Source organism: Ambystoma mexicanum, chromosome 3q (assembly GCF_040938575.1).
Source record: "Ambystoma mexicanum isolate Mex_15411 chromosome 3q, UKY_AmexF1_1, whole genome shotgun sequence".
NCBI lineage: Eukaryota > Metazoa > Chordata > Amphibia > Caudata > Ambystomatidae > Ambystoma > Ambystoma mexicanum.
The window spans coordinates 648901760-648922993 of NC_090926.1; the positions used below are offsets into that span (position 1 = coordinate 648901760).

Sequence of the window (21234 nt, forward strand, 5' to 3'; positions counted from 1 at the left end):
TTTTTTAATGGGGGGTCCCCCAACCCCTGTTTTTTTACCCCTTAAAACCCATTATAATTAAAATAAAACCTTTAACTTTGAAAAAAATGCATTCGATGTTTTTTTTCGATGCTTTGGCATTCAAAGCTTTGTATTCGATGCAATGACGGGAAACCACTCCCATAGCCAATGTGTAATGGAATTCCATGACTAAACTGTGGACTACAGATTTTAATATGGCACCCTTGGTATTGCAGGTGTGCAACGGGAGCGGAACCTCAGAATGGCCCAGTGGATGCGCAGGGCCCGGATTTCCTTCAAATAAACCTAAATGCCATTAGCCTTCGTTCTGAGTCAGTGGTCCGGGCCGATCGCGGGGCAAGTACATGGTTCCTCGAGGGCCAACCTTAGTTGGCGCTGATGAGCAATGCTTTTGTATACTGCAAATACTGCATCAAAACCTAAAGTAAATGCCAGAAGTTCAGCCCGGGCAAGTCACCTGGCCTCACAGTCGCGACCCCGGCCACATACTCACAGTAGTAGCCAGGCTTACATCGGTTGTCCTAGCTCAGGGGTCTGCAACCTCAAAGTCATAGCCCAAAACATCTGGAGAGGCGCAGGTTGCAGACCCCTGTCCTAGCTGGATCATGAGGGTGCACACACCCGTTGCCCCCGTATAGCTCCTGTGAACACCCCCAAAAGAATGAGCGGATCCCCCTAAATAAATCCCGAGGAAGCAGGCTGAATGGCTCTCACTGCCCAGGCCACAGACTGATGTAAGAGTTTCCTTGGGCCACATATGGAGCTCTCATCTTGGACCCAGATCAGGAACATACTCTTTTTCCTTCCCAGATTCCCAAATGTCCCTTTCATTATACTCCTGACCCTCTGCAAAAATAGAATTGGAAACATCTACAGAAAACGGGAATACACCTTATATTTAAAATCCAATAAGGAAAATAAAATGAGGGGGCCTGTGACTAGATGATTGCCCCATGCCGTGCATGCGCTGCCAGCTGGAGCAGGGACAATATTGCTGTTGGCTGAATGGGAGGCTTTCATCGCGCGCTCCCGGGCCTGAAAGGAAGGTTCTGTGCAGCAGCCACGCTACACGGGCGGATCAGAGGCGCAGAGCAGGGAGGGGGGGAGGCGCACACAATCCCCGGATTGTCTTGCCCTAGACCGAGCTTTGCTACTTGTACTCACTTTTGATCACTTTCCCAATTAATTAATTTACAGTAGCTGCACGTTCGCCACTTCCACGGGTGTGTGAGGGGGCGGCGGGGACGGGCTTAGAATAACTATTTTGCTTGAAGGTCGAGGTAGAGGCTTTTAGCTGCCTACACACTGCACGCACACTACTTGTGGGCACTCACATTATGAATGTGTCAAATATTCCCTACAGGGGCAGACTTGTGCACTTGCTGCCGGTGTGACATGTGTTTAGCTAAGAGGGGCAGTGCACCTCCTATGGGAATGATATGTGTTTGGTGTAATAGGTGAGCACACACGCGGGGGTCACGTTAGTGGCTCTCCCATCCTCCCTCCACCCCCACAGAAATGGAGATGAGTAGGTTGTGTGTAGAGTCAATAATCAGGGTCATTACGAGTAAGTCGGTCCTGGAAAAATACAGGTAAAAACAGCCGCTACTAGCGGTTCCAGCATTTTTCTCAAACCGGCCTACTCTGAGGCTGCCGGTAGGGGCAGTGAACCACCGGCAGGCTCGACATGCCGGGAGGCCAGGCCCCTACCGGCAGAGAAATCACTGAAGCACCGGCACCTGACTCCATGGAATGGTAATTTACCGCTGTTACCGGCACCCGATATCCCGGTAACACTGGGATATCGGGTGCCGGTAACAGTAAGGCGAGTCTGCCGGTAACCCGTCGGTAGGGTAGCACCAACGGGTTACCGGCAGACTCGTAATGAGGCCCATTTGTCGCTTTCTCAGGCGCGATTACAGATTTTGTCAAATGCTGTCATAATTTGCGTTTTATAATTATAATTGGTTATTTATAACGCTTCTACTACCCAGAGGTTTCTAAGCGCGAACCCGGGGATCGAATCTGTGCTTCTCTGCATTGTCTTGCTTTCAATCCGAGCATGTTGCCCCTGAGCTATTCTCCCGAAAGAAGGCGCCCCAGCCCTACTGGTGAAGAATGCGTTCCGCAATCATTTTTGTGAAGATTGTTTTGTTGTCTGAGGCAGAGCAGTGGAAATGGTGGCAAGACTTCCCTCTTTCAGAAGATCAGTAGTATATTTCTGCCAGTCGTATGAAGCGCCCCTCCCACCCCCTTATGGAGTTATAGGCAATGGTAGAAGTATACCAAAAAAAGTAGTGGGACTGTGGTCTCGTAAGGGGAGAGGGTAGGTGGAAGCATAGTGCAGCATGCGACAAGGTGTTGCAGCCGGGGCCTTGCAATAGTCTGAGTGATTAGTAACTAAGGCTCCTATTACGACTTTACACTTGCACAGGGACAGGAATGGGCAAATCCTCTATATAGGATGGTGAATATAGTCGTAAAAAGCAGAGGAATGGTAAACAGAAACAAATGAAAGTAGAGGAACACCACTCCCGATCGTTCCCGCTCACTTCGATCACTGGTTATGGGTGACCACAACTAAGGAGAAACGTAACTGCTCTATTCCTGCTTGTGTTGCCGTGGGTTGCTTCTGAGCATTCTGGTGGCTCTGTGCAGGGCTGGCCTTAAGGGCAGCACCGCCCTGGGCGAATTTGGCACCCTCTCCCTCCCCTGTGTGAGCCCCCTCCTTCCCCCACGCACCCCTGGTTAACAGGGGGTGGGGCGGAAGGGGGGCGGGGCCAGGATGGGCCATTTTTTTTAACCCTCCTCGCTCCGGCGAGGAGGTAATTATATAAAAAAATTGTCCCGGGAGGATAGCTCAGCGGCAATGTGCTCGCCTTGCAAACAAGACGACACGAAGCAACACAGGTTCGATCCCCGGGTCCGTGCTTAGAAACCTCCGGGTATTAAGTGCGTTATAAATATGCAACTAAGACATATCCTGTAACAGTGCCTCGATGCCCCCGAGCTGTGTGAGTGCTTAAAAAATTTAAATAAATAAATAAATAAAATAGGCCACGTCAGCAGCCCATTGTCATTAAATGACCCTGCCGCCACAGGTGCATTCACTGACAATGAGGCGCCTGCCACACTGCCTCCCACTACGCCAGCTCGGGGGAGCCCTTGAAAGACTCTCCCGAGCTGGCGTGGTGGGGGCTAATGGCGCCCCGGGCGGTCGCCCGGCTTGTCCCCCCACCCCCTAAGGCCGGCTCTGACTCTGTGCATCTGGCTGTCTGCACGGTTTTGGAGCCACGGCTGAGAAATCCCCTCTTGTGGACCCTAGCTTGCTGTAATAGAGTGCATCCTGTTGTACCCGGCTGCTTGACTAAAATGGTAGCATGGTTTTTGTTTGCATGGTGTAAGCTTTCCCTCTATAGCAGAGGTCTGCAACCTGTCGCTCCTCGATGTTTTCGATTATGACTCCCATGATCCATTACCATTGGCTAGGCTGGCTAGGGCTGGTGGGAGTTGTGGTCCAAATATTCTGGAGAGACGCCTTTTCCAGATCCCTGCCCCATAGCTCGCTGGGCTGTGCACTGGTTTGTATAATATGGTGAAGCCTGTGTTTTATGTTATTTGTGCCCCGTTCTTCTACGAACCCCGCCATATCACTGGATAGCTTCATTATATCAATGCATTCTGTAGGGCAGAATAACGTTATTGGTATTTACCGTAACAGCACATACTATGTTGCTTGTGCCATAGTGTATCCGTTTTAAGTTGTGCAGAGTGCAGCCACGTCTGCTTGAAACTTCTCAAGGTGGAGTTGGCCGTTTATTTAACTGCTTGTTGATCTTGAAATTAAAAATGGGAGTTTGTTAATTGTGCCAACGGCTGCCAACCGGTGACAGGCTCCAGGAGCGCAGTTACAGTGGAGGGAGATGGGATTTTGGACGGCGAGGCTCCCTTCCTGGTGGGACACACCTGGGATCGCGAGGTGCATTTCCTTGTGCTTCACTGCTAATGGGCGAGGCTTGGCAAGGGCAAGTGGGACATTGGTTGCTTAGTTTACGCAGCTGATGAAAAGATCGTTTGAGAAAGTAGACGGTGGGCACAGTCACCCAGTCCCCCGTTCATAATGTGCATAATGTGGACTCACAAAGATATCATAAACCGGCTCAGAGAGATGGCCCCAAAACATAATAATTAATTCATGCTCTTCCAAATAATGCATTTTAAAATGCTGAGCTATATTTTGCATCTATGAATTATCTTTCCTAGAAGTGAAAATGTAACTGTTACTGTAGCTGTATTTCTTTCTTTTCCATCCGACTTCTAAGATGCTTAAACATGGCCTGCTTTGACTCTGGCCACTAAGGTAATAATAATAGTTTGATGATTTATATAGCGCTTCATGTGGTATACCCCCAGCTTCTATGTTCTGTAAGAATTATTGTCGCTATTTGTGCCCACTCATGATACTCAATGTATTGACCTGGGGGGTGCACTCAGCCCCACCTGGATATGGGACCCCAGACTCATCTCGTCCCGAAGGTGAGTACTTGAGCTGTCCACTGGATACATGCGCGTTTTAACTTCTCGGTAGCGTGACATATATAACCACAGACTTAAGGGCATCATTGCAATCTTGGCGCAATCAGTAAAACAGGACGTAGTTGCCCAATGCTCCCTGTTTCACCTCCTGCCCCATTGCAGTTTTGGGGGTATATAGGCCTACATTGACCTTCCAATAAAATGCTACCAAAGGGAAATACCTCCCGATAAGAGGGCAGATTTCACTCGGAAAATGTGCCCATTTTAACCTCCAGACTAGAGGTTTAGAATACATTGTAAAATGCTCTCATAATTTTAAAACTTTTGTTATTCTTTTTGGAAGGGAAGCACCAGCACTTACGTTCAATATCAGAAAATCTGTTGCCACGCGGACATTAGAAAAGGGTGAGAATCAGAGGCCTTACCCCTCACAACACCTTTCAGATGGAATGCAGAAAAGGGCCGAAATGAACCCTTATGTGCATTGAAACTGTACTACTACTATACACGAATGTAGAAGCAACGTAACCGGACGAATAGGATGCAGGTAGGCCTTTATTAATTACAGAGACCCCAGGGCCACCTCTGCAGCCTTGCCGCAACCTTCTCTACTTTTAACTGACCCGCCTTCCAGGTTCCAGGATACCACAAACACCTCCCCCCAAACATTAAAATAAAGCACATTAGAATAATATAACAAATAAAACTGTCTCTACATCAAGGGAATTAGAGACTACGTAAAATGTAACATAAAACTATGACGCAGAACACTGACGAAAGTGTATGAATATTACAGATATAAGCAACGGATATTAAGGAATGTATAAATAGACACAGGATGTTTATCACATCTCACTTCCGGACAAAGTCCTTCAGCCCAACCAGTGCTTTCCTCACCCACCTAGGTTTACCCCCCAACCACCTACTCCATCCCGTTGACACCACTACCCACACTTCTTCCAACCACTTGCTCTTCCAAGCCTGCACCGCACTCACCACCACCGCCACATTTGCACCTTCCCAATCACTGTATACATCAACAACCGACTGCTCTCCCCTATTATCAATGCACACCCTTCTTCTTCCCTCCACCAGATCCACAACCACAACTTCACCCATATTCCAAATAGAACCGCCTTCCAATCTAACTGCATTGGGCAATACCTCTATCACTCTTCTTGGTTCTGAATATTTAGACCGTCCCTTTGCCGTATGTGTGCCTCTCTTGACTCTCACCCATGATCCAAGAAACAAACAGAACTTGGAAGAACTCCCATTCCCTAGCCTGTTTGCCTTAGTCTTTCTTATTCTTCTCTTGTGCCTCCAGCAAACTCCTCCTAACCTGCTCCTTGAACTCCATGTCCTTACTCTCAAGAACTTTATTCACCCAACAGGGATTGAGTCCAGTATTAGCTTCTCTTCTCCTCATCAACTTCAACAGTGAAACTCCGGCAACACCACTAGGAGTCACCCTGGCATTCCACAATAAGTTCTTCAACGTTGTTTTCACATCCATATCATTCCTAACTGCTTGGTCCACAGCACAAAAAACTACCCTATTACAATGCTTCACCAACCGATTCAATTGTGGGTGATACAATTATATAAACTTCCACCTCATACCCTTACTTTTGGCATTCTCATCCACTTCAGCACACTTAAATTGAGAGCCATTATCACTTGTTACCTCAGGTGGGTATCCCTCCTGTCTAAAAACCTGTTTACAATCTCACTACTAGACACTGCCTAACCAATTTCATCTCGCCCACTTCGAGAAGTAATATACCATTACTATCATGAACTAGATCTCTCTGTCAAGTGTATTGTATGGTCACAATATATCTCTTACAAAGCATGTCCATACACCTTGCGAAGGCATGCTAGCCAACAATTCTTTTTTGCGGGCTCTCTTGCTTTTGTCAGAATTCTGACATGGCCAGCACTCCTGCACTTTCCTATCCACCATCATATCTATTCCAGGCCACCAATATTTATCCCTAATGTCCTTTTAGTACCTGTTATCCCTGAATGCCCCTCATGCACTTTCTCCACCAACCTTTCCCTAAAACACTCAGGAGCCACCAACATTGTCGCTGGACAACTTCTCTTATTACACTATCTGACATCAACCTCCTTTCCCCCCTCTTCCTTGCTGATAACAACATGTTCGTAAACAAACCCCTCTTCGAAACACACAACCACCTCTTCTTCCTCCCCATCCTTGCCAGCATCCACTCTCTCCAATGGTAACCTTGACAGATAGTCTGCGATATTGATCTGTACCCCAGGAACATATTCCACTTCGAAGTCATATTCCTGTAAATACATGCACAACTTAGCGATTCTGGGTGTCACCCTCAGTATTCCTCTTACCGTCAACACCTCTACCAATGGCTTATGGTCAACATGCGCTACAAATCGTTGCCCCCATACATATTTATGGAAGTACTTGATGCCCCACACACATGCCAACACCACTCTTTCGATAACTGAGTATCTGCTCTCACATTCCGTAACCGTCTTAGATGTATTACATCCTTTCTGTTACTCCCCTTCCCTGAGACAACACCACCCGTTCCCCCCTTATACTGGCATCAACAATTATCACAGATTCATCTTCTATCTTAAATCCTCCCAAATTCTTTGCCTCACATATTCCATGTTTAATCTCAATCAACGCTTCCTGGCATCCTGCATCCTACTCAAACTCAATGCCGTTCTTCAACAACCTCCTGATTTGCTGATTTTTCTCAGCGGAATTCTTTATGAATTTATCATAGAATTCCACCATCCACAAAAATGCTTGTACCTCATACTTATTCCTTGGAGTGGGCGCATTCTTGATGGCTTTCATCGCATCCTCTTTAGTCCTATAACCTCTACTGCTAACCACATGTCCAAGATACTCCACTTCATTAGCCCAAAACCTGCACTTACTTACGTCTATGGTTAAACCCTTATCTCTCATCCTGCGCAACCCTTCAAGCAATCGCTTATCATGCTCTCCGTTATCACTCCTGTATAACAAGATGTTGGCTTGATATACTAGTATTCCCGGAACCCATTGAGGATTCGACTCATCACTCTTTGAAAGACCGCCGCTGCTGATGCTAACCCAAACGGCATCTCGCGGTAACAAAAAAGTCCAAAAGGAGTGATGAATGATGGCAGTGCTCAATTGTCCTTGTCAAAGGTATTTGATGATACTCAGTGGAAAGGTTCTATGATGTAAACAATGCAGCAACTCCAACACAATTGAGCATTTACAAAAACATTGGCATCAGAAATGTGTCCACCACAATGTTCATGTTGACATTCCATAGGGCCACACATACTCTGATCTTGCCCTTTTCCTTCTTTGCCACTACAACTGGGCTAACCCATTCAGCGGATTTGATGTGTTCAATGTGTTCGGATTTGATGTGTTCAATGACCTGCCTTCACCAGCCTTTCCAACTCCCTTTCCACTTCCCCTTTAACAGAAATCAGAATCTGTCGTAGTTTGTGACTTTTAGGATCTGCTCATTCCTTCATTATGATCTTGTGTGCATAGCCTTTCGGACAACCAATCTTGTTAGTGAACACATCTGGAAACAGCTCCTCTTCTGTTCTGTTCTGTTCTACTGTCCTTTAATAACATGATTGGGTCTTCTTTTCCTGGGTCCAACCGGATCACAAGGACAGCTTGGTCCCACCACCCCAAAACGTCCACTCCCCTCTTCTCTATATATCTGCTTATTACTGCCATCATGTCCTTGTACTCCACCAGTGACTGGAACATTCCCACCATATGGATGTTTGACCATTCTAATTTTTTACTTCTGTGAACTTCTTTACCAGCCTCTTGTAATTTCCTCCATCTACTGTCCGTTATTATCGAGTATGGTGAACAGCTATATACCATCACCTTGACAGAAATACCATCTATTCTTAAGCGACAGCTCGGACACTTCATTGCACTTCATTGCAGAGTAATCTTCTGCAGCTGTGCGAACTACCACAACTCTCTTTTCTTCATTGGAACTATCCTCGTCATCATTCTAAACACACAATACCTTTTTTTACTCCAACACGTAGCAGCAAAATGAGCATTCATTCCACAATTCAAGCACTTCTGATGGATATCAGGACATGACTTAGAATTTGCAAAAATGTCCTAGTTTTCAACAGCTATAACACATGTTTTTCTCATAATCTGCCTGCATCAGGTTCTACTCCTTTCTCTTTTAAACTTTCTCTCCTTCTTATACTTGCTGTCCCTCTTGCTAACCTTACCAGTACTTCCTTTCTTGTTTTTCTTAAGCACTGCATTCACTTGAACAGTTTCAATCCCCACTTCAGATCCATCCTCCTTTTTCTTTTCCTTAATAGTCTTAGAACACAAGTGGGTGTGTTCCACCTTCCTTGCAATGACTATCGCCTTCTTACCCATAGGGTTCCCACACATCGACAACGTCTCCTGCATGACTGGGCTGTTGGTGTGGATGATTATCTGGTCCTTAATGAGCTCATCAGTCCCCATATGGCTGTACAATCACAATCAAGTGCCAAATTCCTCAACACGCACACATATTCTTCGACAGTTTCAGTGCTTTCTTGCTTCCGTTTATGAAAGTTACATTTATTGATTGCTATGTTTGTTTTGGGAGTATAGTAATTATCCAACTGTTTAAGAGCCTTCTCATAAACAATCATGTCTCCCCCACCTTGCCCGTCGATAAGTGGCAGAAACCTCTCTATACTTCTTCTGGCCTACAGTGCCCAGCCCATGCAACAGTAAGAACGTTTTCTTCTCCGGAACAATACCCTCATGTTTCTACTGCACCATACAATTACACCAATACTGTTTCCAATCAGACCAATGAATGGATGGTGTACCTGGATAGGGCAGAAACACCTGCGGCAGATGCACAATTAGTGGTATGTTCCTGTATGAATAAGTCCCTCTCCACAGAATCCAACTATGCTCTATTATACTGTTCTCCGCTTAATAATGGCTGCCGCGTTGAGAAGGAAAGCAAGTACAACTGACACAAAGATGAACAAATAACGATCGTCCTGTCTGTGCCAAAAGGGAAACAATATACACAAAATGTCCAGACATCTCCCTACGGCATAGGGTCCATTTCTTGAACACTTCTGTCATGTGGTTGAGCCCCTTCTGGTGCATGAATAAGTTCATCTATGGGTCCAGGACAAGGCTGCAGAATGTGGAAGGAATGTAACGGGACAAATAGGTTGCAGGTAAGTCTTTATTAATTACAGAGCCCACACGGCCACCTCCTCAGCCTTGTTGCAATCGCCTCTACTTTTAACTGACCCGCCTTCCAGTTTCATAAATCCAAGATACCACACACAATGTACTACCAAAATCAATATGAGGGTGGCAATGGAGAGGCCAGTGGTAACTTTGTAACTGTCCAGATTTTTTAAAGTTCCTTCAATGGTGGCGACAACTATCATCAGTGGTATTTCACCCTAAAATCCGACCAGACTGTAGCCTCCTAGCCTGGCACAGAACACCACAACCCCACACATCCACCCTTACGACTATCTCTTATTGTTGTGAACACACTGCCATGTTTACAGTGTATGCTATGTCAGACTACATCTAGAAACCCACATTGTTGAAGCAATGCACCAATAGATGACACTTAGGCCTAAAAGGCCATGCGCGCGACCGTTTACTGCTTCACCAATTCCCATGTAACAACCAAAGTAACCTAGCGAATGACGTCGCATTTTTTCTCTTCTTACCACCTTTCCTCTCTATTAGTGCCGAGAGGATAGCTCAGGGGCCGTATGTTTGCCATGAAAGCAGGACAATGCAGAACAATACAGGTTTAAATCCCCGACCCGCGTTTAGAGACCGTGCTAAAAACATGTAATTGATTCATTTACTACTCACCCGCACGTCCCTCTTTCCTGTTGACGTTATCTAACCTGGTCATTCTTATTTTTTTCTGGACCTGGGATGTATTACTTTCTCAATTCTGCCCACAGTGATCTGAATCCCATTCAGAGCTCTAGAGACTCGTCTAAATGGCCGTTTTTCTTGTTAGCATTACTGATTTTGTATCTTACATGTACATCGGGAATACGCCCTGCTGTCACCTTTTAATGCAAGGAGGTAACTTGGGAAAGCACAGCATATGCAGGTGATTCCCATAGTCACCTGGCCAAAAGAAAAGCCCAAAGTCCCCTGGTAACAGGCACAAAACATAAGAGTGGACATGTTTTGGGCTTGCTTCTAGGGCGGATTGGGATTTTGTACAGAGAAACGCGGACGCATACGCGCTGATTGAATGCCACAACGCAAAAGCATCACAACAAAGACGTGCATGAAACCTGTGCGCTAAAGACGTGGAACTATGGGTTGCTAACATTGTATCAGTCATGAGCAGTGCAGGGAATGAGCCGGAACAAGACGGAGCAGTGCTCTAGTAAAAAAGTCTTGCAGCTCCGTCCCTCAGACCCAGGGGCCAGCACATGTCTCTCCCAGGTCCTGGGCCTCAACGAGCAGACCGCTTTCAGAAGACTACGCACAGGACCGAGCGCCGCCTAGTCTTCTGAAAGCAGTCTGCTCGTTGAAGAGCAGGTTTCTCACATTGCACGCATGAGTAATCCGTCCTTCAGGAGCTTTCAGAAGACTCCGCAATGCAGGCAGAAGCCACCAAAGCCCACATACAGTGTTGCAGCTGTCCAACTGGTATATATGTCCTGCAATTTACAGACATCTCTTTATTAGGGTGAATATTGTGACCAATCAAAACAGAAGAGCCCATATTCACTTAAAAGGGTTTCTTACTGAATCACCATGAAACATTGCTAGGATTGGGTTCTATGAAGAGATACTGTCTTCCACCAGGCCGGGGGTCACGCCACTTGAACACCCCCTCTCCTTCCCACAGCCCGGTCTCTCCGAAGAGGTGATAGTCCCCCCAGTACATTCTTTCCCTTTCCAGCACCGGTCATGAGCATGGGTGTTTCAGGGCAAACTTCTCTAGGCTTTGATGTGGATTCTGCTTTATCGCGGGGTCACATAGGCAGCAACAGTGTGTGCCTAATCTATTTCTTTGTTGCTTAGCTTATTGTTGCTTAGGCTGTGTGAATGTCTTTACTCTCTGTGACTTTGGGCCTGGCTAATGGTAGCGCTGTGCTCTTTAACATGGAGAGGGGAGCACATGTCTTCCTCGTGTGACTGTCTCTGACTCTGTGAATCCTTCAGCGGACCAATAAGAATCCAGGAACAGTTCAGTCTAAATATAACTATACCTGGCGGCTTGAACATGTGTTAGGACAGTTTTTCTGAAGTCCAACTAAGGGATTTGTAAAACTATTCAAGTGAGACAGTACAAAACTCCACTCTTAGTATACGGCTGTACCAACTGAGTATATGGTGGCATAGACAGGGCAGCCAGGCTTACCTTAGGAGGGAGAGAGGGCTGTAGGAAGGTACAAAGAACGTGTAGTATACCAAGGGTTCAACAGAAACACTGAAAACCAGAAGTATTATAAAAAATAAAGGTTTATTATACATACAAGGTATGACCAAGATGAATCTTGGGTGATAAGTAATTGGTCATAGAAAATGAAACACAATATAAAAACACAGCACAATGCTTGAAGGCACACAGGCCAAAGCATAAACCTTGTTCAGGAAACTAACAGTATTTCAGTCAAGTCAGACCGTATCAAACACATTTAGTATAGGACACACCTATTCATGGGGAGTAAAACCATAAGTTACTTTCTGATTACTTTCAGTAATACAAGAGTAGTAGACCCAAGCAGTTGTGCAGTGACACTCAATTTAGAAATCATGTAGTAAAACAATCCGCAAGTATACTTTTCTGAATAGCAGGACACTCATACAAGGAACAGTAGAAACCTATAACAATATTCAAGATAACACACAGTTATACTAGGTGAGTAAGACCTTTTGGTGTAATATACAATTACAGTTGCTTTTCAGCTCGGTGGAACACAGACTAAGGTAAGCAAGAACTCCTTACACTTATTTAGGATTGCACCAGGCAGACCAAGCTCAGCTAACACCTACAAAACACTTTTTAAGAATGGCACACAGCTATTATAGGCAGGTAAAACCTAATGTTGTAATTTTCTATTACAGTTGCTTTTCAGGTCAGTGGGACACAGACTAAGGTAAGCAATAACTTTCTAACTTCTTTTAGCATAGCGCACAGCTATTCAAGGTAAGTAAACCCCATATACATTTTAAGGGAGCTATCAGCAATTTACAGATAGGTATAAACCTAAGACTGTCTTAGCATCCGTATAAAACAGACCAGGGAAAGCAAAACCCGATGTTACACTTTAAGAATGATCCAATGTTATTCAAGGTAGGTAACACACAAGGCAGGCTTAGTTCAGACAGGCTATACAGCAGGTCAAGGGAAGCAAGATCCAGATGGAGAATTTACACACTAATATTCTGGAAGAAATATTTAAGTGAAGCCAATAGCATTACTTTTGTGAAGAGGTACAACCAATTTACAGGTGAGTCAAATAGCCTTGCATATACTTTTTACAATGGCACAACACACATTCAAGGTAAAAACTTTTGTAACTGCTCACTCTCGAAGTAACAGTTACCAACCAACTCATTTACAAGTAAGCCCACTTTTAAACACTTCTTATACTTTTCAAGGCAGAATAATTTTCTTATCCAGTCCTTCCTTGTTCTATTGCATTAGTTCACTCAGAGGCAGCAGAAGAGGGATCCTAGTGGTCTAGGTGCCAGCTGTAGGCAGGGTGAGATACGGTTAAGTTGCAGGCAAAGTCAGAGATCCTGTGGAAGACTGTTAAAAAAAGTAAGTAGTTCACTTTGGAGTTAGTCCGAGTCGATGGACTGCAAGGAAGACACCCTAGAAGGATTCCAGCAGTGGGCCTGGGTTAAATGGATGAGAGGACTGCCAATCTCAGAAAATGCCCCAAAAGCTTTACAGAAATCTCACAGGCTTAACGTAAGCACATACCCCAGCCAACACAGTACCTCAGCACAGAAGAAGAGTTGCAGCAGGGCAGACTTCCGGATCTGCAGCCAAAAACCTGGTCGATGGATTCCTTTGTAATGAAGACGGAAGACAGGACTTTGGAAGGAATTTTGCAGCAAGGATCAATGGGGAAGGCTCCAAGCAGGAGTTTCTTCATGGCTGGAGGCTGTGGTTTTGGCACCCTTTTCAGGAGCCAGAAGAAGAGTGAATATCACTGATTGGATTTGCATCGCTTATCTGGTCCCGAACTCTGGTCAGGGGAATTCAACAACTGGAATCATGTCTCTGGAGGTCCAGCAGGATGCACCCAAGGTTTCAGCTCGATTCAGAATTCAGAAGAACATGCACCACAATGGCTTCAGGTCCCAGAGTATTAGGGTATTGCAGCCCTGCAAGGTTGCAGCACAACATGGGATTGCTCAAAATGCAGGTCTTCTTGAGGCTAGTGGATCTCACTAGGCTCTGGGTCGGGGTCTTTGTTACCGAAGCCTGCAGGTCGCTTGGAAGGAAGGGTAACAGCAGAACAGCAGGCTCTGGTTACACAGCAGGCTCTCTGGTCGTTGCAAATTGTCTCAGCCATGTTTTCTTCATCTTCCTCATTGGATTCAGGTCCCAATGGACGACTACCTCTTGAGCTTCCAGGATCAGACTATTATACAGGAACCCAGCCAATAAAACAGATGTGCAATATTCAAACTCGGGGGGGGGGGGAGGTTGGCAGTCCTTTCAGGACAGCCTGCCTTCCCAGTTTGAAATGGATTCTCCCAGGCAGGCTGGAAGACAAAGAGGTGCGAAGTTCTGGACTCCTCCCTCGCTTCTTTCCTTCACAGACACTATGCGGGCTTGAGCCAGGGCTCCCTCCGAAGATAAAATTGACACAAAGTATTTTCCCACCATGGAGGTCAGGGGAAGGAACAGGAAAGGACAAGGAGAACTACAATGGTGAAAAAAGAAGACAGGGGCCATTTTGATAAAATGGGCACACTTGGGTGCCTTTACCACAGCTGTGAAAACAGCCCGGAGTAAAGGTGCACCTAATTTGTAAAAAGGATCACTGCCACCAGCCACCAAAGGTAATCTTGTCCCTGTAACATAACTGTTACCTTCCTAGAGAGAAAAGGGGATACATTGCATCTACCCAGCACTCCACATAAGGTGGGGTGTGCTGGTTTTCACCTAACAAAATGTAGAAGGGATAGAAATATCCTTTCTACCCTTGGGAACTTTAATTCTCACAAGGTTAGCCAGAGAAAGTAACAGGGGAGCCCAAAAGGGTAACCCTGTAACAATAACAAGGTATATACCAAAGGTTGTTAAAATAAATACAATTAAAAAGACACTATAGAGAGTCTTAAAAATGTAACCCATAAAAAGAATAAAAAGATCTGTGAGTGTGGAAAAAGGTTCCCACTAACTGAGGTATAGGGAAAATCTACCAGTACAGCAAAAGGTTCTGGGGTTCTCAAAAGTGAGGTAGATTTAGCCCTAAAGTTAAAATCTTACCTAACAACATGGTCTTTGGTAAAAGTTCTACAAAATGTTAACTAATGTTTTCACTTAAATGTACATTCTGTTAATTGTTTTCATAATTGCACTTACTGTTCCACCTTCATCAAACTTGCCCACATGGCAGAACCATTCTTGGGAGCAGTACCAGGTAGGCATTATAACTGTTGGCCCGTGGGAAGTATATACCTAGAAAAAAATGAAAAATAAATGTTAAGTGAAAAAAGCTGTACATAGAGTTATAATATTTTATTTAAAAAAAAAAAAAGAATAATCCCAATGCACCCTTTTCATCCTCTTGGGCATCATTCCAAGTGCCCCAAAATTCCACCTAATTTGAATGAGACCATACATGACCTTGGCACTCACCGGTTACAAGTGAAACAGGAGTGGATACATGAACAGAGTTACATGGGGCCCTTTGCTCCTCCCATCACCACATCGTGTTTGTACTTGAAAGTGCCGTTGAATATACATTGTTAGGCAATATGTGTATAGCGGTGCCTCCACGTATACCATTTGTGATCCAGGAGAGACTAATTCTACATGACATTGTATACAGGAAACTGAAAAAAACCTTTCATTTGAATTATTGGTGTCCATGGAACGTCACTGAATTCGGCCAACCTCAAGTCACAGTAGTTAGAGTGTGCACCAAAATTAGGTGACATTTGAATAACGTTTTCATAGTTTAAAACCAGAGTGAAAAACAACAATGTTTCACTTTTTCTAGGATGGGACATCGATAGACCCAAAACAAACTCTTTCAGGACATTTGTCTCAAAATTGCCCATTTCAATTTTCTAAATATTTGGCTTGCATCCCCATTACAGGGTTAACTGGTGCATGAAGATAAACTTTGCAATGAATCAAAGGACGCCATAAATGTTTAAAAAAAACTTTTAAAAGGGAGTTATGGTTATAATCAACAAATGGGTAGAGTCTATCAATTTTGAGAATGCCTAATTAATAAAAGAAAAGAGGTGATGGCTGGAATGTTTAGAATTAATCTTAACCTCTGGCATGGCTCTGGGCAACCCTCCAGACCAATGGCTCTTCTCCTGCGAAGTCATTCCAACCAGGGAAAGACCATATGCAAATCAGGTTTGGTCCCACTCTAAAGGGGCAGTCCAGCCCGAACTGCTTGGTTACTTACATCCCTTCTGCACGAGACCACAAGCATCACCAAACATGTTTCGGCCTCTTTGGGCCTGATCAGTGAGGAGCAGCTTGAGTCTCTAGGCCCAGCAGTCACTTGACCCACTTCTGGGCATACCCATCCCACTCGTGCTAACTACAGAAAAACAAAAGAGGTGATGGCTGGAAGGAATAGAATTAATCTTAAGCTCTGGTATTGCTCTGGTCAACCATCCAGGCCATCGTTCTTCGTCTGCCAAGCCATTACAAAAGGGGAAAGATCATATGCAAGTCAGGCTTGGTCCCACCCCTAAAGGGGCCGTCCAACAAGAACTGCTTGGTCACATCCCTTCTGCGCAAGACCACAAGCATCTTCACATCATGCAATGCCCTCTCCTTACCTTCTTCATCAACTGCCTTTGCCATGCTTCTCAAGTGGAGTGAAGAAGACAGGACAGGAGGACGCGCCATGAGTCGTGGGGAGACAGGAATGCAGGACCTCAAGGAGGGCCCAGCTGCACCCGGCATTAGTAAGGTGAGAGAGGGGTGGTGGGGGTAACTAGGAGGAGGCAGAGATGCAAACCATTAGGAGGGCCAACAGGGAGAAGCGGAACAAGCAGGAGTGAAGTGACCATTGTGAGAAAGGGCAGAGCAGAGAGGAAGGCAGAACAACAGGGGGGGAAGTTGAAAGCGCAGCAGTAAGAGTGGTAAGAAGGCAGGATGAGTGAGAGGATAAGAGGAGAATAAAGGGAAAGGGAGGGAGAAGCCAGTTTACCTTACGGCATGAAGAGTGAGCAGAACAGCAAGCATCCGGAATGGGAAGCTTGAAGGAGATGTAACAAGGAGCAAGACGGACACACAGGAACAAAAAGAGGGCAAAAGGACTGGCATCACCAGCACCCGGACAGGCCCACACAAGAGCCTTATATGGGAGTCTTTGGTGGGGGACGCCGGCAAGCCTGCCGGCTTGGATTGCAACAGCTTTTACCTCCCGATCCCTCCAATCCGGTGGCATCCCTCTCAGCATGGTTGGGTATATACAACATGTCTACCTGCCACATACATCAAATGATGAATTGAGATGGCCTAACGTTGATGAAAAACCAGCTTGTCCATAAATATGTAATGCGTTGTCATTGGGACCAGTAAACCTATTTATGAAGGTATGCATGATATAGCAAAGCAGATTTGTTTGAAATACGGTTAGAAGGAATTTTCTATGTTATGTAATTGCTGTTGGTAGAAATGGCATAATGTATTGCTGCCTACATAGCCACATAATGGATGTGAAAAGTGATAACAGTTGTGATTTTGTATGTGTGTTGTAAGGGTGCAGAAGGAAGAGACTAACACACAGGTGGCATAGTGATTGCTACAGACTTCTATTTAAGATCAAAATAAAGAGCAAACCTACTTTCCCCTATATCTATGAAGGGTTCCCCTGCTTAAACTAAAAGTGCTAATGGATCTGTCATGATGCTGTTGCAACTAAAAAAGAGTCTACCGTCCTGTGTCAAACGTCCCTATCTCTGTATTTACGCTTATAACTAAACTAAAGTTGTACCAATGGTATTGGTCCAGGAAAATGACTCCCTCCTCCTGGACTGGACAGCACACTTCTATGTGTAAGTCTCTTGCCAGAGGGAATGACTCCCTTCCCCTGACTTCAATACTCCAAAATAAAGGATTGCTGCCTTTGCATCAAAAGTTCATTATTTCTTCCCTCAATGGGGAATGACTCCTTTCCACTGGATTACTCGTTTGATCCTCTTTGTAAACTCAATTACCAGGAGCATGACTCCCTTCTCCTGGTGTCTGGCTCTCAGTGTTTTCCCCAACACTAAGCCAGGGGGAATGACTCAGTTCCAATGGACTCCCTTTTCACTTGGTTTCATGATTTCACAATCCCTGGGGAAGGACGCCTTTCCCCTGACCTTACTTGGCATTGATCTCACATTCTCCTGGCTTTTCCCTTTTTACAGTTCACAACACAAGGGGTATGACTGCATTCCCCTAGCCTTTCCTGGCTTTAGTTTCACAGTTCACAACACCAGGGGGAATGATACCCTTCCACTGGCCTTTCTTGGCTTTACTTTCACAATTCACAACACCACAGGGAATGCTTCCCTTCCCCTATCCTTTCTTGGCTTTATTTTGACAGTTCACTACACCGGTGATGAGTAACTTACCCTGGCCTTCCTTGGCTTTGTTCTCACTCTCTCTTGGCTTGTACTTTCACAGTTCACAACAACAGGGGGAATACCTCCCATGAACTTGCTTTTCTCAGGCTTTTTATCACAGTTCACAATGCCAGGGAGAATGTCTCCCTTCCCCTGGTTCAATGTCAGGAGGATGCCTTCCTCCTCCTGATGTGTAGCAGACAGTTTCAGCAACCCGTGGGAATGACTCCCTTCCCCAAGATAGACTACCCACAAAATACCAACAAAATTTGAAAACTCCAAGACCAGGGGAATGCCTCTCTTCCCCAGGTCCTTTAATCTACTTCCTACTTTAAGGGGCGGGTCCCTTTCCCGTAATTCTCTGTATCTTGCTTGTGGCAACCCTGGTTTACTCTCCTGCCTGGCATTGCACAGAAGAAAATGTCTTATGTGCTTTTTCTTTTTCTTGGCGTGCATCCCAGACCCGTATCTTCTTACAATATCTTTTGGCAGCCCTGGTCCACTCTTCTGCCGGGTACTGCCATGAAGAAGCAGACTTGTACTCTGTCTGCTCTTGGATGCGGCCCAAGACCCATACTTCCCACCTCTTGGCTTTTTGATAGTCTCTTCCCATGGCTATTCTCCCAGCCCTTACTCCCAGGGTACCCCCACCCTACATATCTGGACTGCCTGTCTCTCTCCTGTACCAATCAGCCGGCCCAAACCGGTTCCTACCTTTCAGAAACGTTGCTGTGGGCTCTGGCTGGTCCTGGTACCTGGCTTTGGTCATCTTACACCTTCCATGTAGTATGTTCCAGCTATGGTGGCCCTGCAGCTGTTGGTTTCCTCTGGGCTCCTCTTCCGATGTGGACCGCATGGTCCTTCTTCTTCCGTCAGGTACAGCAGCTTCTCTCCAGTCGGGTTAAGGGTCCTTCTGCTGCGGTGAGTTTGGAGGTGACTATACCGCATTCTTCTTGGATTGTTGTCCATGTGAACCGAGCGGGAATTTCTCCCCATGAGATCCTCCTGCTGTGTACTACCCCCAGGGGGGACTATCAGGTACCCTCATCTCACTGGCCTCATGAGAAGGGGCTCCCCCTCGGGCAGAAGAGATGACATCCAAGGATTCATCACATATGCTTCCCTTAACATTTGTGGCTTCTCCTTGTAGGGCTGAGGAGGGGGTTTCTTTAATCCTCATCAAGGCTTTGGCCGGTCTTACCACAATGTCCTTTAGGGTTTTCATCCTCATCTCTATTTGGGCTATATTGGAGACCCATTGATTGAATTGGGGTACCAAACTGCCTACGACCAACTGGACCGGGGGTTCTGGAATTACAGCCACTCTAATTTCTAATTATTTCCTGAAGATGGTAATGTGGATTTTGACAAAAGGGTAGGTTTCGGTGTGGCCATGGATACAGTGTACTTTTCTTTCAATTCTGTTACTCTCCCCAGGAATTAGCTCTGGTTTTATGGCACATCCCTTGATCTCACTGTCCAGTTGTGCCCAAACCCTTTTCCTCTGCATGGTACCTGGAAGCCTATGGATATTATGATTTCTTATAAATAGATATTTTTTGCCTTTCTTCTTGGATTTTCCACCCTTAGAGTGAGATTGGCCTGACTCCTTTGCCTCAGCAGTGGATGTAACGTCGCGGTCTATTCATAGAGGATAGCAGAAACGGGTAGTGGGATGTCTCAGGCTGTAACGCCCTGATCCTTTTGAGACTTTGTCTAGCTGGTGAGGTGGAAGGAGATTTGCAATTTAGAGGACAGTGTCTCATGAGGTGACCCAATTTGTCACACGAGTAACATGGACTTTCTTCACGAGGAAACCTAGGGGGAGAAGGTATTAGATGAATTCCCCCAACCCCCTTTCTTCCAACAGAAGCATTAATTACTACTTGTCCATTGTCAAGCCTCTCTGGGGGATTTGTTTTCTTTCCCTTCAAAGATGGAGACATAACGTGGGTACTGTGGAGGCCAGTAAGGAAGAGCAGGGAAATTCTACTCGGTCTGCCCAAATGTCTCCTGTATTTTGGCAAGAAGAAAAATTTGAAGGAGGCTTCCAGTCCTCTGGACAGCTGTTGGTAGTAGGATTCAATTCCTTACATGAACAGTACGGGTTGTCTTTGAGGGGGATAACTCTAAAGATCGGAGAATGCTATGGCTGCCTTTGTTTTCTCCATGAGGAGGAATGGAAAAGGGCTTGCTAATTTGGGGAGTTGGCTGGGATGTTTCTTTCGCCGATTCCTGTGTATCAAGCTTTCCTGGGCAAGATGGGGTATTCTCAACTCCAAGGTGTTCCGGCTCTTCTCCATGTTCTATAGAGTTACTGTCCCGGTGGGCTGACATGGAGGTGGTGGCCTCTGGGTCTTTCAAATTGTCTATTCTAGGGGAAGAAGATCTCTTGGGATATTGGATGACTGGGGGGTCCTGCACTTTATAATGAGGTTTTTCCTCAATTTTACCGGGATATGAGTCAGGTTTTAACTCAGCCTCCCATTCTGGGTAACAGAAAACATTTTCAGGTATCATCTTCCCATGCTATTGTTGCTCTGGTTTATCTCTATTTTCCTCTCTGCAGTTCTTGTTGGCAGGAGGTTCCCATGGGGTCTCATATATTATATGTTACATCAATTTGTTCCTCTTAATCTTAATCAAACCAGAGGAGAAAGTCAAGAGGACAATTTTCATCTCATCTCCACAGCATAGGAGGGGTAGCACTTGTGATTGTCTCTCCCACCCTTTTCTTCACGGGGCATGATATAGCTCACTGAATAAGGCTGAATATCTACTCTGAAGCCTAAGGAGAGTACAATATTATTCCTACTGAGAACCCAACATTCATGGGG

The 21234-nt window shown here is 45.5% G+C and overlaps 1 protein-coding gene across 1 annotated transcript in view; it reads right to left on the reverse strand.

The window, feature by feature from the left end:
* The window catches only part of B3GNTL1 (UDP-GlcNAc:betaGal beta-1,3-N-acetylglucosaminyltransferase like 1), a 2124914-nt gene that overhangs the window by 514065 nt on the left and 1589615 nt on the right, over positions 1-21234 (reverse strand). The window contains exon 7 of the mRNA XM_069654544.1: positions 15174-15269. Within this exon, the coding sequence (XP_069510645.1) occupies positions 15174-15269 (96 nt within the window). The remainder of the gene's footprint in view (positions 1-15173; positions 15270-21234) is intronic.